Below are 18859 nucleotides of genomic sequence, written 5' to 3'. Positions count from 1 at the left end.
GACCTCGCTTTATACGGTCTCATCCGAATGACCGGTCTCCACGTCCCACAGTGGGATTCGAACCCACGACGTAAGGATTAACTCTTACCCCGCGAATCTAGAACAGACGCTCTACCACTGCGCCACGCGGGCGACTAATAACATTGATACATTGATGAGAACTGAAACTGCATAATTAAATATTTTCAAAAAAGGAAGATAACAGGCCCGTAGCCCGTTTGAAAGATTGGGGAGGAGGGCACCTTTTTCTAACTTTTTGCTTTCTGGTACATGTTTTTTTTCAAATACTGGAATTCGCCAGGGCTCGAACTCACAGCAACAAAACGGGGGGGGGGGGGGGGGGGGCAACCAGCGTCTTAATGAAAATCTACAGCAAAAGATTATACTCAGAAAAAAGGGGGGGCGTGAATTTAGAGTTTTTCAATGCAATTGCAGGAGGTTAGAGATAAACTTCATGTGTGTGTGTGAGAGAGAAGATATGTGTGTGTGTGAGGGTGTGAGGGTGTGTGTGTGTGTGTATGCAAAATATAACAAACGAAAGGTTACAATTAATTAATGAAGGCTATTTAAAGACATCAATTTAAGGGAGCCGACACGGTTTTACTTGTGTAAAAACTGTATAATAGAGAAAAAAAACTTTTACTTTTATACCATGTGTAGCTTACACTGACTTTGAACAGTGTACATGCAAAGTTTCAGGAAAATCTACTGTCTGGGTATTTCTAGGGACCATCTCAAAATGTGGTTATATACTTTTAAGTTTTACTATAGGATTGTATGTTTTTTCTGCACTTCAAAGCAAATCATAAAAATAGACTTTCTGATCAAACTGAGTATAATACTGCATTGTATATTATATGTAAGAAAGACAAAATTCTACCGTGCGGTTTCCAGATTTGGAATCTCAAAAATGTCTAAATTTACGTAATTTTCCTGTTTTTGTGGAAAATTAAAAAAAAATATGACAGATACTAAGGATTAATACCTAAAATAACAAAAGATAATTATGAGATTTTCGAATTCCTGTCTTTTTAAAAATTTCAGGAGCAATATTTTATATCTTTTCTCTTATAACACTCTTTAACCCCCTCCCCCTTAAAGAACTTCAGTTTATCAAAACGCCACAAACACTCATGACGTCCGTCTACCTAGTTGAAAAATTGTATAAAAATCAGTTCTTAAAAAATATTATTATTTTCTTTCTTAATCTATGATTACTTAATTTTGTTATATTTGATAAATCATGTTAAAATAATTGCTCTAAAAGTGTAAAAACGCTTCATTTCACTATTTGCTGCGCGAAGTATTGTGCAATGGAAACTCCAGTCAACCCCCTTAAATTTCTCTTTTATGATACCTGCTGAGAAAATTATATGAGTTTAAATAATGAAAGCGAAGAAGTTTTCTGCTTCCTTTGTAGTTTTTTTTTTAAACAGGAGAACAAGTTTATAAAGATATATAAATATATTGGGGGGGGGGGGTGTTTTTTTTTGTTTGTTTGTGTGTTTTTTTTAATTTGTTTGTTTTGATTTGTTTGTTTGTTTTTTTGTTGTTGTTGTTGTTGTTTTGAGACCTATGTGGAACCTATCAATAACATTAGTTTTAGAATTTTCTCACACTCTTTGGCAAAAGGATCGATCCATAAATAAAATACTGGGCCTTTAGAGGGCAAACATACTATCAAATCACTAAAGAAGGCCTGATATACATTTTAAAATCCTATGAACAAACAGGTATATGCGTCGAGAGAGGTGTTGATACATCGAGTAGTACGATTTTTTCAAGTGGGGGGGGGGGGGCTGGCTATGGGGGAAATCCTACTCTATAACACCAGTATGTTAATTGCTCATAACTTCAAGGTATGTTATCATCCTGATTTAAGATCAAGGTCTCAAAGGTCAAGTTCATCGAGCAATGAAAGTTATTGAAATAAAAATTGCTTGAAAACAAAGGCCATCTAGCAACTGCCTTGAAATTTCTCCTCCTCCATATAGGTCCAAAATTGAATTCCAAGAGACAGGTCGAAGGGGCATGGCTCACGCACCTTCAGATGTAAATCATGCAAATTACACATGTAGATCTAGATGCAAAACAATATGTAGTTAAATACACATTTGAGTATCAGTTACGTACATGTATTTAGCCCAAGTTTTATATACAATAACAATCTGTTTCTGTCTTGTATGAATCGAAGATCATTCTAATTGATTGAAATTTCCAGAAAACGTTTTTGTTGTTTAAGCATGAAAGACAATTTCTAAAACAAGACAGGCTATTGACAAATAAGTCGATGATACAAGGATATCGTTTAAAGTCAACATTTTGCAAATTCTATGGTCGATACAATGACCTTTTTAGCAAATACAATCTATCATTAAGTTGAATATTGACTGACGTGTTTCATACAAATTCCAGGCCATTATTTTCACACTGCATTGTCTATCAATTTTTCCGTTTGCCTGGTCATAACAAGCTAGGAGCACACGGCGGGTGTGACCAGTCGACAGGGGATGCTTACTCCTCTATGGCACCTGATTCCACCTCTGATGTTTTTAAAGGTCTGTGTCTGCTCTGCTCCCAATTTGTATTGTTTCAATGGACCTTTGAGCTTGATTACTGTTCGTTATGTTCATTTTTCATTCTACGGAAACAATTACAGTGAAAGTAAGATTTAAATTAGATTTTTTTTCTCATATAATATATCAGCTAAACAAGGAATGACAACTTGTACTTGCCGTCCCCTTCATTCAGTGAGCTACAGAAAGGACCTTATAAGGCTTTGCAGAAAACTATATAATTATGAGTAGAAAGATGCGTGAATTTTGACTAGAAATCAAGGTCTATGTCACTGAGCAATGAGATGATGAAATGGTGTCAAAGTTATAACTGTGGAACCCTAGATTGGAATGAATTCAAACTTGAGTGCATATATCCTGCTGCTGAGGACCCAAGGGAATGTCATAACGCTACATTATTGTGAAAAGATTATAATACTGAATTCCCTCCTTTAGAATCGTCAAGATGTCCAAGAATGTAATGTTTTTATGAAAAAAAAGACTAATGAAGAAAAGTTTCAATATGTATTTTTTAAAATTATGGCCTAAAAGTAAGTTTCTGAATTTTCAAATATGCTTATTGCTTAGCAAGTACACAATCATTCATAAAATATTGATTAGTGAACTTTGAAAATTTGCATTCACTCAGTTTATGGTTCTTTGTACTATTCCATCGCTGAATTAAATTAAAAAAAAACATGCTGATATAAAATCTTTATTATTATTCAATGACTCTAGTGAATTTGCTGGAGGTGAATTCAATTCATCTTTTGGCGTATGATAGGTGGTGTCCTGTGAATATGCAAGTAGGTTTTAAAATTTTCATTTTTACCCTAGAGGCCAATTAGGGGTCGAAAAACGCGGGTTTTCTACAATATTCTCCTCCTCAGACTTCTCTTAGATTGTTTTGCAGTGATTAATTCATTTTCTTTAAATAGTGTAGATAGTGTCCCGTAAATGCGCATTAACGTCTTAAATTGTTCATTTTCACCCTGGGGGTTAATTGAGGTTATGATAAAGTCGTTCTTCTAGACTATGTTTTTCCTCAGATTTTTCTTAGATTTTATGCAGTAGTCAATTTATCTTTCATAATATATTAGGTCGTGTCTTTCAGATGCGAATTTTCATTTTACTCTTGACCAAATGATCTTTTTTCTATGAACTCTTGTTACGTTTTATGTAGTTGCCAAATTTTCTTTAGGAATACGATTGTTGGTGTTCTGTAGATGCATAATAAGGTTTTAATTTTTTATTTTCACAAAAACCTGGTTCCAAGATCTCCTCTTACATTTTACCCAGTAGCCAATTCATCTTTTGGAATATGATTGTTGCTGACATGTAGATAATATGCAATAAGGTTTCGGATGTTAATTTTGGGCGAAACGACGTTATCTATGAACACCTGATTCCCAGAATTCCTCTTACGTTTTATGAAGTAGATAATTGCTAGCGCTCTCGAGCGCTAGCAACTACGTTAGTCTATATTTCTGAAATACGCATGCTCGATTTCACGGTCGGGGATTCTGGGAAAACTACTGTAGATAGACTGTACGATAAGAATTTCGTTTTGTCATACAAAAATAGAAATGATCCGAATTTACACTGGCCTTTCCTGTCTGATATGCGCGAAATACATTTCGTAGGTTAGAGAGAGAGTCAGTACCAGTCTAGATCCGGATTCTGATTCTTTTTTTAATTTATTGTCTAACCTACACATAAAAGTACAGGAAAAAAATTGGCCATATAATGCCAAGATTCTAGACATCTAGCTTTCCTTACAGTTTTACAACTTTAGTGGATAATTCCGGCAAGCTCGGAAAAAACAACAACAACAACCACAACAATCTTTTTCAGAGTATGTCGGAAAGACATGTCAATTTAGTGTTTATCATCTGAAAATACATATGATCTGAAGTTTCGTGTTTTGTTGTCTAACCTGCACGTAAATGAACAAAAAGTAACAGTAACTCGGGTCTTATAAAACCAAGACTATTATTTATAAAGCAGTAATGTATACATAGCTTTTCTAATCTACCTTCATGGATCTTTCCGGCAAGCTCGGAAAACCGCGGCAACCTCGGATATGTTTTCCGAGCTTGCCGGAAAGGCCCAAATTAAGGTGCTCATTGGTTCTACTGACCTTTTATTTTTCACCTCGAAATTGAAATTACAGTAAAATTCAGAATGCTTAAAGCACAGTTAGGAGTTATGCCATTGCCGACGTGAAGCACGCTCTTAGATTCACCATTCTGAATTGTGACCCCCCCCCCCCAAACTCAACCCCCAGTGTACCAATCTGCCTTCCTATTAATAATTAATCGATTCAGCAAATTTAACAAATGGTTCAGATATCTTCTTCTGTAAATGGTTCAGATATCTTCTTCTGTATTTTATTATGCCACCAATCTTTTTAAAAGATAAGCTTGTAATTAAACTTTTAGAACATGGCTGTGGTATCCTGTAGATATGCAACAAGGTTTCGGGATTTTCTTTTCTATCCAGTGGGCTGAAGAGACCACCTAGGGACAGAACATTATTTTGTTCTTTTTTTTAACAGAAAAAAAAAAAAACAAAACAAAGCAAAAACAAAAAACAACCTTATTATTATTATTATAATTTTTAAAAAAAAAAAACTTCTTTATAGACAGAATTTGATATGATTTAATAAATTCTTGAATTTTAGACTGATAACGAAGTTATTGTATGAAATGCATAACAGACCTATGGGCCACATGCCGACTTAAGCAATTTATGCTCAAGTATAGATACATATGTATATACTATATAGATATATTGTATTATAAAAAAAATAGACAATTTAAATTATCAGTTGAAAGCCAGTTTGACATTTTTGATAAAGTTGTAGTACCAGTCTTATTATATGGCTCTGAAGTATGGAGCTATGAAAATCATGGTGTTATTGAACGTTTCCATTTGAAATTTTTAAAGCAGGTATTGAATTTGAAAAGTTCCACGCCATCGTACATGGTCTATAGTGAAACAGGTCGTTTTCCTCGTATATTTCGGTATATTGTAGAATGATTTCATATTAAGCAAAGCTTTTTTTTCAGGTCCGCAAAAATAATTGTAAATGTATTATATACCCCGGTACATATATGTTTAAACTGCGTTATGATTGAAATGTAACAAATCCATGGTTAGATTGTATACAGAAAATTTGTAATATGTGTGGTTTATCAAACGTATATGGTACGAATAGGGTGTCGATATAAATCATAAATCGATAACTGTTATTGTAAAACAAATATTTCAAAATTAATTTATTCAAAAGTGGTCCAGTGACGTAATTAACCCTTCAAAGGGACAAATTTACAGAATCTCTAAACAAAATTTGGATTTGAAAATTATATTAATAAGTAAATTTAGAATTTTTTTTTAAATTTCGTACTGAAAACCATCATCTATCAGTAGAAACTGGAAGATGGTATGGTATTCCATTTTTCGAAAGAGTTTGTACACTTTGTAATAATGTTCAAATTGCCGATGAATTTCATTATATTCTAGAATGTAAAGCTTTAGTGAATGTTAGAAAAAATTACCTGGGCAATTATTATTCTCACAGATGGAATGTTATTAAATTTATGAAACTGTTGTCAATTCAAAACAAAAAATTCTGAATAAAACTATATATATGTTTCTCCTAATAATTATGATGGTGTTTATCCTCCTTGATTTTAATTTTTACGGACATGCTCAATTCGTAAAAAAAATTAACGCGTAAAAATTTAAATCACCCTATCTGAACCAAAATTCGTAAATTTACCGCAGTAAAAATAACCCGTTATACAGTATCTCCTCCCCTCTTTTTAATTTTTATTCATTTTCTGTTATGTTTTTGTATCTGTGACCAGTAGATATAAAACGAATAATTATACGTTATTAATGTACCCCACATACCAATACTCAGTATTTTGGTTTGGATTAATAAATTGAACTTGAACTTATAAATTATGGAATAACTGTTATTGTCTTCTTCACTAGCTGTTACCTTGGTTCAAAGAAGAATTTTAGAGGCAAACTGCAGGTATTGATGTCATGCCAGCATTTAATTTTTTTCACCCCCCCCCCCACCCGAATTTTGCATTGAACAATATCTGCATTATTCCCAATAACCCCAGTAGTTATTAAAATGGCTTGAGTAACGGTAAACGTTGCAATTGAATGGTCCAATAATTAATCAATTTACATCTCCCATTCAAAGAGACCCGTATAGGCAGAAGTGGTTCACCACTGGCGAGTAAGTGGAAATCTATGGTCAATAGAGTATAAGTATAATATCATATCCTGTGTTTCAAGGAGCATAATAACGATAAAGGATCTAGAATTATATCCACGAACGATTAAGTCCAAATTAGTTCCCCTAAAATTCATGTATCTATAGCAGGGATGGGGTAATTGAAAAAAGTAATTGTAATTGACTGTAATTAATTACATTTTTTGAAGTAATTGGAAGTAATTTGTAATTGAACATTTTTTCAATTACTTGTAATTGTAATTTAATTAATTACACTGAAAAAATACCATGTAATTTCAATTACTTTTTCAATTACATGTACATTCAATTACTTTACATAATACACATTCATGATATATTCATGATATATCGTCACCACTACCTCCCCATTTTACTGGTTTTTATTGTATTGTTAAACATATCCTCAATCCTTCATTTATACAAAATCTTAGGTTAATGCTTACAAAATAATTAAATGATTGGCTTGATAATAATAAACTATTTTCTTTCTAATCATTATGTAAAATTTGAATTTTTTGATCTATGTTTATAAACATGAATTTTGAACCACCTATCTTAGGTCTATTCAGCTATGAAACACACATTTATTATATTTCAATCTTTGTTGTTTGATCAATAATAAAGAAAAAGAAGGTGTATGTCATTAATTAAGTTCTCTCTTGTTGGGAAGAGATAATTGCCCTCCAAATCACAGCTTTAAATTGCAATCAAAACAAATCAACTCCTCTAAAGAGATATTCATTCCATGATTTAGAAGACAAAGCCAATGAAGATAATTATTTCAATTTAAAATGCTCCGCTAGCTTTAGAAAAAAACAACCTTTCAATTTGATAATTATTTTAACATCTAAACAGATTTTTATGAATGAATTTTCTATCTGTACAATTCTGATTTATGAAGTAAAATTGTTCAACATAAATAGCAATTTAGGATGTTCAGGTTACCTTCAAAGGAAATATTTAATTTGAGGGGTTACAGTTGCGACTCATTTCACTCTACTAAAATACTTACTTTTAATCAAATATCATAAGCCATGCAATTTGTGTACATGTAGGTTTTGTGTGGTGGAAACTGCATCAAACTGATCTCGGATAGTTCTTTAAGGAGATTCTTATTGTTTTGTAAATAAATGTTATAAAATTTAATTCAACCAGAACGATACACAATGCCTATAACATATTATTTCTAGTACTGTTTGTGCAGAGGCTGAGCTTATATACAAATAAATGATGTTCTGTATATTCATTGACAAGGATTATAAAAATTTTCAAAAAATTAAATGTAATTTGTAATTTAATTAATTACTTTTGCAAAGTAATTGTAATTTAATTAATTACATGTCTTAGAAAGCCTGTAATTTAATTGTAATTTAATTGAAGAAAAAGTCAAAGTAATTGTAATTTAATTAATTACTTTTTAAAGTAATTGACCCCATCCCTGATCTATAGTGTAAGAAGAGTACAGTAAAGCTAGCTAAATTTTCTACATACGCATGAACAAAATAGGAAAAAATTATATGATTTATATCCGAAGTCTTTAATTTCAATAATTTAAGGAAAACTCTAACAGTTAAATTTTTATCAACAAAGGGAAGCGGACGTAAGTAAATGAGTTAATTTTCACAGGAAATGCTGTAGTTGAACATACGTTGCACGTTTCTCTGTTATACCTCGCTGATACAGATGTATTTCTTTGACAAATTAACTGTTCAAGAATGTTTAGTATACTAATTAAGAATCATTGGGTGTGATTTAATTTGTATCTGTTCAACCAATATTGAAATTTTTGGTGATAACAGTAATTCACAGTCCTAAAACACTTAAAAAAAATTAAATTATGCTTTTGTATATATGTCAGATCCATATAGAATTAGAAAATGTTAATAAGAATTTAGTTATACGTACAATCTCACCCCCTCCAAAAAATTCACCATCCCCGAAGAGAGAGAAGAGAAGAGTGGGGAGAGAGAAAGAAAATGAGAGTAGTAGGAGGGGGAAGAAAGATAGAGTGAGTAAGGAGAGAGTGAGTGGGGAAAGAGTGAAGAGAGAGAGAGTGAGTGGGGAGCGAGAGAAGAGAGTGAGTGAGTGGGGAGAGAAGGAAGAAAGAGAATGGAGAGAGATAGTGAGTGGGGGAGAGACTGAGTAGAGAGAGAGGGAGGAAAGAGGGGAAGAGAGAGAGAGTGGAGAGTGAAGAGAGAGTGTTGCAAGGAGTTTTCTCATTAAGATTTAGTTCTGGCTTCGATTTGGTCATTGTATGTACAGTACATGAACGTTATAAACTACACAGATTTCCATTTGTTGTTCTTAAAGAGAGACTGTGAGTGGAGAGAGTTTGTTAAAAGGGGAAGAGACAGTGGAGAGAAAGTGATTTTGGAGAGTTTTAGTGACGAGAGAGAGAGAGTGGGAGAGAAATTTGGGGGAAAAGAGTTAGGACAGAGTTAGAAGACTTGGGTGGAAGAGATTGTGGAGGAGAGAGAGGTTAGAGAAATTGTTGATGATCTTAGGCGTTTTGTTATTCAAGTTAAAAAAATTGACACCGAAGAATGATCAGTCATAGAAGATTATTGTGGTTTAAAAATTCTAAGACCACGTTACCCACCTGACAAGGTTTGATGATCTTTAGCCTCTCATTATCAATAAATAGCATTTGTGGACAGGACCTCTCTTCCTATGTATACACATTGGCTCCGTAGGTTTTTCATTTTAATTTTTCTATCACACATTTCCAACATGTTTAATATTAAACATTCTAAAAATAACATCTGAATAAACATTTTATAAAAGTTCCTATTTATGTTCACGGTATATGGTAATAATTTATTGATTGCTGTAGTTTTACGCCCGTCCCTTGTAAGATAATTCCAAGGTATGGGTTAAATTTAAAAAATGACCGGACACATGTTTATCAATCTGCACTAAAAATACAGGCGATGTGAATTAAAGTCATATATGGCGTATTTTTATAAGTTCGGACTAACTAAAATTAAAAAGATCTTTCTAGTTATTTTATTACTTTATATAAAGATAGGACTTTCCTGTAAATTACACAATTTAAATCAACCACGTTTCAAAGATATTAGAAATTTAAAACAATAACCGATTTAAAATTATTTACCGACTCCGCATTTAAATAACAGACACAATTTAAGGTCAATTTGACCATAGAGACGTGAGGTTATTCTAGTTCAAAATCGGTGAAAATTTAAATTTGAGCGTAAATAACATATATCATGTTTATCTTCACTCAGTCTCGTATTTTTATTTTTTAGCTCAGATACGCCATATATAGCTTTAACTCAGCATATGTCTTTTGATATTGGCTAAATATAGCTGCCAATTATGTCATTAATCTTATAAATCCTATGATAGCAAGAAAAGAACGTGGATCAATAATATTGTTCTGTCTACTATCTCCTAGTCAATTTCAAAAAAACTTATTTGAATAATTTTTCATATTTGTTATTTTTCATAAAACACAAGTTAATTGGGAAAACAAAGAGAGAGAGAGAAATCTTTAAGTTGCTAAAACTTGTGTTTTTCACTATAGAAATCAACGGAAAACGGAAATTTACTTTCAAAACATCACCCCACCCCCACCCCCCGTGAAACAACAATTCTTTTTTACGGGTACTATGAATTGTTATGTCACAAATTCATATCAATGTTTTTTGGGGGTGGGGGGGGATGGGGAGTGGGGGTATGTTTATAGACTTAAACACGAAAAAGTCACTATATTACCAATTTCAAATGAGATAACAGATAAAAGAAATGTACTTAATCAATCTGACGTGTTGAATTTTACATAAGTTAAACATACGGAAATATTTATAAGTCAATTAGCCAATTCCACGAGTATTTAAAAATCTGGCAATGTTTTAAAGCCTGATTTCAATTGATAAAAATTTCTACCCCCTTATGTGTAAATAAGAACAACTTATTTATCCATTACTAATGAACTTTACTCAGCATTCAAACAAGTTTTAATGGCCATATTGCCATTTATATTGAATTATTGTAAAATTGTAAAATGTAGGCGGGTATCGAGAATTAGCGTGTGTGGTTCTTACAATAATAACAAAAATTGGCGGATTTAGGAATTTTCCATAACCTCAGAAATTTTAACTAGAATGTTTATAAAGTATGATGATATAATTGAAAATAAACTATGATAAGTTTATTTTTAAAAAAAATCAATATGCTGGTCTTTTTTTTTTTTTAATTCACCCGTATATTATAGGCGTTTTATAAAAGCCCATTAGGTGCTCGCGTTTTATAAGTATTATACCGCGAACCTGATTTTAAAAAATAAAATTAGTAATAAATTTCATGCTAAAGAAATTATCTTGGACTTTAGCGCCACCCACCCTTACAGGGGAGTCCATGATTAGAAAACAAATAAAACTTCACAATTTAATTTGTGACATAAATATGATTTATTCTCCTTAAAAACCCCATTATCAATGTCCTCTGAATTGCTATGCAAAAGTTTGATCTCCTGTTGTGGCCCAAGTGTGTGTGTCATGGTTCAAACAAACATGTACAATAAATGTACATGTTCTACCTTAGGATGTTTGCAAATAAATATAACTTATCATTTTAAAAGACATTCTCATGTAAACTTTAATCCCACCCCTGTGACCATGATTTGTATTAATTTGAATCTACACTTTTTAAGAAAAGATTTTTTTTGTTTTTGGCCCAGTGGTTCTAAAGAAGAATTTTTTAATGATGCACTAAAATGTCACTAATTCTTAGTAATCTCCCCTTGAGAGAGGGCGTGGTTCTTCATATGAACAAATTTGGATATTGATACTTTTACCTAAGGATATTATGTGATCAATTTGATATAATATTGACTCCGTGCTTCTGGAGAAATGGTTGAAAATTTGAAGAAAAAAAAAATCAGACAACAGACAGACAGATATTGGACACTCTTCGATTAGGAAAAAAATTCACTTGATCCTTTGGCTCAAAATGTTTCAGCTTGATTTAAAAAAAAAAAATCATTTCAATAAATCTTGTAAACTTGAGAAAGCATCAGGACATAAAATTATAAAAATGTAAAACTTAAAAAAATGCTTCAAGCCCAGGTGCTGCTTTTGTTTTCCTTATAAGTACAGAGTGATAGAGCTGTAGTCTAGATCTCATCTGAAATATATGATTTCGTTCTGTTGTTAGCTCAACATATGTTCAAACGAATCTGTCTGTTGTTTTTGTCAGCGTCAGTTAACTTTGTACATGTTCAACATCCTAAGAACCACCTCAACAATTTCAACCAAAGTTCGCACAATCAATGGATATTAGAATGCAATTTTTTAAAACCTTTTTGAAATTTTCAGGGTACCACCAATTTTTTATACTAAATTTCTAAACCTTTCCGTCCTTAGGACAGCACCAATTATACTCCAAAAGATGATAGAGCTATTGCATAAAATGAATGAAAAGTTATTAGAACATTTTTTGTAGAAAAATGTCGTATTTAAAACCCACTTTGCATATTTACAGGATACCACCATTCATACCGGGGTATTCTAAAGGCTACTGATAAAAATTTAAGAGGAGTTTGAGGAAGGATATAGTGCCACAGACTGACCCAAGGTCCGGAATAACGATAATATACCCTGAACACTTTTTTTTTAAATGATCGGGTATGATTATTACATTCAACCTTTTCTCTTATCTTATAAAAGTTTTTAAAAAGAATTTATATATCACAACCTAGATGAAAAATCTTCCTCTCTCATTTGAAATTCGTTGATTATACACACAGCCTAGTTCCCTGTCTGAAACATGTCTACTTATAAACTACTAATTTATTTTAATCATATGGCCCGAAGTTTTTCACAAACAACACCTACGTTAGTTTAGTAATTAACGCATGGTTATGCAAGAAAAGAATACTTCTATGCATTTTCCACATCCTCGTGTCAGACGACGATCTATCCCAGATTATTGTAGGACACTCATGTAATTTGTTTACACCAAGAACTAGATGCTAGCATAAGACGATAATACCCGCACGTAAGTGTTTGCCTTTAAATGAATTCTCCTTCGTACACTAGTAACTAGTAAAAAATCAACTATAGTTATTCTATAAGTTACTTAAAAATTCATGTATCAATGTAAGCATAACATGTTCAGCTAAACATGAAACCCATATATCAATGAAAGCATAAAATGTTCAGCTAAACATGAAACCCATGGGTCTCTTTGTTATTATTTCATACAATAATTAAATAAAAGGGGATGCTCACTCCCCCGCGGCACCTGATTCCACCTATGATATTTTTTGGAGGTCTGTGTTTGCTCTGTATTGTATTTTTTTAATGGACTTTGAGCTTGAAAACTGTTCGTTATCTCCATGCATATTTCATCATAAATGCATTACTGAAAAAAAGGAATTCAATAACGCAAAAAATTTCTTTAAAAAGGAGTTCAGGAAAGCAGTTTTGTTTATGAGGAAAAAGGCGTTAAAGCGTTTAGACGTTTTTGGATCTAAACTGGTCTCCTGAATAAACTGAAAATTCCAAAAACCAATTCATGGCACATCCACAGGACAACACAAATCATATTCCATATAATAAATTGCCTACTGAAAATAAATTAAAAAACGTCGTTTTCCGAACCCAAATTATTCCAGGGTGAAATTGAAAATTCCAAAGGTTTATTGCACATTTTCACGACACCACCAATCATATTCCAAAAGATGAATTGGCTGCTGCTTAAAATGTAAGAGGAGTTTAAGAAAGGGTATAGTGTTACAGACAGACAGACCAGGATATCAACATTACACGATTTACTATATATATATATATATATATATATATATATATATATATATATATAATATATATAATATATATATATATATATATATATATATATATATAATCGTTTCAACGTATTTACTAAAAAAAAAATTAATGAATTCTTTTTTGCCTCAGAATACAACGTATGAAAAAGAAATAAGAAGATACCGAACACAAATCATGCTCAAAAGTCCATTTATATAAACAATGCATATTGTGAGCAGAGTCAACAAGACCCTTAGAAAACAGAAATGGTATCAAGTGTCATGGGGGAATAAGCATCCCTTGTCGACGAGTCATACAAACCAAACGAAAAAAATCCGTACATAATTAAGTGTCAATGGCCTACCAAGTTGTATGAAGTCAACATTCGACTTTACTACAGATTGTATTTGTTATCAAGGTCATTTGCGAGATGTTGACTTGATATCCTTGTATCATCAACATATTTGCTAATAGGCTTCCTCGTTTAAGAACTTGTTCGTACGTAGAGCATGTTCTTGCGTATCGAATCAACTGGGAGACATAACTTTCCCAGTTGTGTTAGTTATACACCATGTGATAATGTTATATTTCTACATAAATAAGGGTAGTTGACAATAAAAAAGTTTAAGTCATCATGTTTATCATAAAGCTGAGTCGTTAGTTTGTCATAAATGTCATTCTGTAGACAAATATCCAAATATAAAACAGATGTCAGACTGTGTGGTGTCTTTATTTCGAGTTTAGTGGAATATATCGAATCAACGTAGGAATGAATATTGTTTATTGATAAAACTGATATACATGTACATGTATATATCTTTGATTGCTCTACAAAGTCATCGGCGCTTTGTTTGAGGCTCAAAATATTCACTCATCAGTCAAACAGGAAAGTTTATTTTTTTCACTGTTTTGCCTTATAATAAAAATTGACCAAGTATGTCTGAATTAGACAGTACATCAAGCATTACAATGCAATGTATTGTAGGACAGTTATAATTTTATTCAAAAGCAAAATTAATTAGTTTGCAATTAAAGAACTTCACTCGACACTCCAATTTTCCTCGGGGTGTTTCGCTTATATCCATATCAGTCTTTCAATATAAAAACCCCGGCAAAAGTAACTGTTCTTTGATGAGAACTTAGCTTAAAGTACTGTTATCAGAATATATTCTGTTTATCCTTCCTGGTGCTTATCCGCATCACTCTCAAAATTTACATTCATCAGTCAAACAGGAGATTTCTCTCTTTCAAGCTTTCATATACCCAAACTAGGCCTTGCATAAAACAATAAACAACAATTTACACTTTATTTTCAATACCATGATGTAAAACAAAAATGGAATTCATTTTTTAATGACATTGCATTGTAGTGCAGTGCAATAAAATGCAGTTAAATTCTTATTATGGTACACAGTATAAATTCCCTTGCAAACAAAAAAATCCACTCATCAGTCAAAAAGGAGTGTTCATTTCTTTTGGATCTTTTACGTATATTCAAACTACATGTAGTCATTCGATAAAAAAAAAAAAAAAAAAACCAGCAACACGCAACTTTGCGAAAGTCCTTCGACTTAATTACTGATTGTTAATTTTGATTCATATCAAAGAAAACAAATATTTAAGAATATGAGAATACTAGAAATGCTCTCTAATCTTTTTTTTGAAACCTTTTTTTTCCAAAGCATAAAATGAAAAAAAGTGTATTCAATCAGTTTTTAAATTCAATAAAGAAAAAAATGACAAAGTTAATTTTGATTGGACAATTTGGCAGGCATCACAATGTATCGCATTGTATTGCAGCAGAGTGCGGTATGGTGCAATTGTACTTGTATTTAAACAAGCACAATTACTTTACTTGTCAATGTATTAGAAATATTCCCCACCATCCACCCTCCAAAGACAGCTTTTATATACAATTTGTCCTTGTGATTGAATGTTTCTTTGGAAATTTGCATAATGTAAGTTTTGTTTCAAAGTTCGATAACTCAAATTATGTCCCTTTGAACAACGTAAATAAAACGATCATTGATTTCTGCTTTATATTATGTAAATGTTTAAACAATGCTAACGAGTAACAGGCTTGTATACTATATATAAGACGTTAGAGAGAAATCACAAATGACCATGGCATGTGTTAAAGTCAGAGTAAATAACGGTTACTGTTAATGTCACATGTAAAGGACTTAGTGTGAGCTTATCTCACTAAACAAGTACTGCTAAGCAGTATTGAAAAGCGTCTTTGATTGTTCTACAAAGTTATCGGCGCTTTGTTTGAGGCTCAAAATATTCACTCATCAGTCAAACAGGAAAGTTTATTTTTTTCACTGTTTTGCCTTATAATAAAAATTGACCAAGTATGTCTGAATTAGACAGTACATCAAGCATTACAATGCAATGTATTGTAGGACAGTTATAATTTTATTCAAAAGCAAAATTAATTAGTTTGCAATTAAAGAACTTCACTCGACACTCCAATTTTCCTCGGGGTGTTTCGCTTATATCCATATCAGTCTTTCAATATAAAAACCCCGGCAAAAGTAACTGTTCTTTGATGAGAACTTAGCTTAAAGTACTGTTATCAGAATATATTCTGTTTATCCTTCCTGGTGCTTATCCGCATCACTCTCAAAATTTACATTCATCAGTCAAACAGGAGATTTCTCTCTTTCAAGCTTTCATATACCCAAACTAGGCCTTGCATAAAACAATAAACAACAATTTACACTTTATTTTCAATACCATGATGTAAAACAAAAATGGAATTCATTTTTTAATGACATTGCATTGTAGTGCAGTGCAATAAAATGCAGTTAAATTCTTATTATGGTACACAGTATAAATTCCCTTGCAAACAAAAAAATCCACTCATCAGTCAAAAAGGAGTGTTCATTTCTTTTGGATCTTTTACGTATATTCAAACTACATGTAGTCATTCGATAAAAAAAAAAAAACCAGCAACACGCAACTTTGCGAAAGTCCTTCGACTTAATTACTGATTGTTAATTTTGATTCATATCAAAGAAAACAAATATTTAAGAATATGAGAATGCTAGAAATGCTCTCTAATCTTTTTTTTGAAACCTTTTTTTTCCAAAGCATAAAATGAAAAAAAGTGTATTCAATCAGTTTTTAAATTCAATAAAGAAAAAAATGACAAAGTTAATTTTGATTGGACAATTTGGCAGGCATCACAATGTATCGCATTGTATTGCAGCAGAGTGCGGTATGGTGCAATTGTACTTGTATTTAAACAAGCACAATTACTTTACTTGTCAATGTATTAGAAATATTCCCCACCATCCACCCTCCAAAGACAGCTTTTATATACAATTTGTCCTTGTGATTGAATGTTTCTTTGGAAATTTGCATAATGTAAGTTTTGTTTCAAAGTTCGATAACTCAAATTATGTCCCTTTGAACAATGTAAATAAAACGATCATTGATTTCTGCTTTATATTATGTAAATGTTTAAACAATGCTAACGAGTAACAGGCTTGTATACTATACATAAGACGTTAGAGAGAAATCACAAATGATCATGGCATGTGTTAAAGTCAGAGTAAATAACGGTTACTGTTAATGTCACATGTAAAGGACTTAGTGTGAGCTTATCTCACTAAACAAGTACTGCTAAGCAGTATTGAAAAGCGTCTTTGATTGTTCTACAAAGTCATCGGCGCTTTGTTTGAGGCTCAAAATATTCACTCATCAGTCAAACAGGAAAGTTTATTTTTTTCACTGTTTTGCCTTATAATAAAAATTGACCAAGTATGTCTGAATTAGACAGTACATCAAGCATTACAATGCAATGTATTGTAGGACAGTTATAATTTTATTCAAAAGCAAAATTAATTAGTTTGCAATTAACGAACTTCACTCGACACTCCAATTTTCCTCGGGGTGTTTCGTTTATATCCATATCAGTCTTTCAATATAAAAACCCCGGCAAAAGTAACTGTTCTTTGATGAGAACTTAGCTTAAAGTACTGTTATCAGAATATATTCTGTTTATCCTTCCTGGTGCTTATCCGCATCACTCTCAAAATTTACATTCATCAGTCAAACAGGAGATTTCTCTCTTTCAAGCTTTCATATACCCAAACTAGGCCTTGCATAAAACAATAAACAACAATTTACACTTTATTTTCAATACCATGATGTAAAACAAAAATGGAATTCATTTTTTAATGACATTGCATTGTAGTGCAGTGCAATAAAATGCAGTTAAATTCTTATTATGGTACACAGTATAAATTCCCTTGCGAACAAAAAAATCCACTCATCAGTCAAAAAGGAGTGTTCATTTCTTTTGGATCTTTTACGTATATTCAAACTACATGTAGTCATTCGATAAAAAAAAAAAAAAAAAAAAAACCAGCAACACGCAACTTTGCGAAAGTCCTTCGACTTAATTACTGATTGTTAATTTTGATTCATATCAAAGAAAACAAATATTTAAGAATATGAGAATACTAGAAATGCTCTCTAATCTTTTTTTTGAAACCTTTTTTTTCCAAAGCATAAAATGAAAAAAAGTGTATTCAATCAGTTTTTAAATTCAATAAAGAAAAAAATGACAAAGTTAATTTTGATTGGACAATTTGGCAGGCATCACAATGTATCGCATTGTATTGCAGCAGAGTGCGGTATGGTGCAATTGTACTTGTATTTAAACAAGCACAATTACTTTACTTGTCAATGTATTAGAAATATTCCCCACCATCCACCCTCCAAAGACAGCTTTTATATACAATTTGTCCTTGTGATTGAATGTTTCTTTGGAAATTTGCATAATGTAAGTTTTGTTTCAAAGTTCGATAACTCAAATTATGTCCCTTTGAACAACGTAAATAAAACGATCATTGATTTCTGCTTTATATTATGTAAATGTTTAAACAATGCTAACGAGTAACAGGCTTGTATACTATATATAAGACGTTAGAGAGAAATCACAAATGACCATGGCATGTGTTAAAGTCAGAGTAAATAACGGTTACTGTTAATGTCACATGTAAAGGACTTAGTGTGAGCTTATCTCACTAAACAAGTACTGCTAAGCAGTATTGAAAAGCGTCTTTGATTGTTCTACAAAGTCATCGGCGCTTTGTTTGAGGCTCAAAATATTCACTCATCAGTCAAACAGGAAAGTTTATTTTTTTCACTGTTTTGCCTTATAATAAAAATTGACCAAGTATGTCTGAATTAGACAGTACATCAAGCATTACAATGCAATG

The 18859-nt window shown here is 31.9% G+C and overlaps 1 protein-coding gene across 1 annotated transcript; it reads left to right on the top strand.

Moving 5' to 3' along the window:
* The first annotated feature begins 1805 nt into the window (after positions 1 to 1805).
* Positions 1806 to 9273, top strand: LOC133182828 (protein split ends-like). Its single transcript, XM_061317672.1, has 3 exons — positions 1806 to 1859; positions 8690 to 8953; positions 9142 to 9273. The coding sequence occupies exons 1-3, from the start codon at positions 1806 to 1808 to the stop codon at positions 9271 to 9273; spliced, it is 450 nt and encodes a 149-aa protein (XP_061173656.1).
* The last annotated feature ends 9586 nt before the right edge of the window (positions 9274 to 18859 follow it).

The sequence above is a fragment of the Saccostrea echinata genome, unplaced genomic scaffold (genome assembly GCF_033153115.1).
Source record: "Saccostrea echinata isolate AGI-Se365-2 ecotype Australia unplaced genomic scaffold, CSIRO_AGI_Sech_v1 ptg000009l, whole genome shotgun sequence".
NCBI classification, from domain to species: Eukaryota; Metazoa; Mollusca; class Bivalvia; order Ostreida; family Ostreidae; genus Saccostrea; species Saccostrea echinata.
This window is presented reverse-complemented; position numbering and strand designations above follow the sequence as displayed.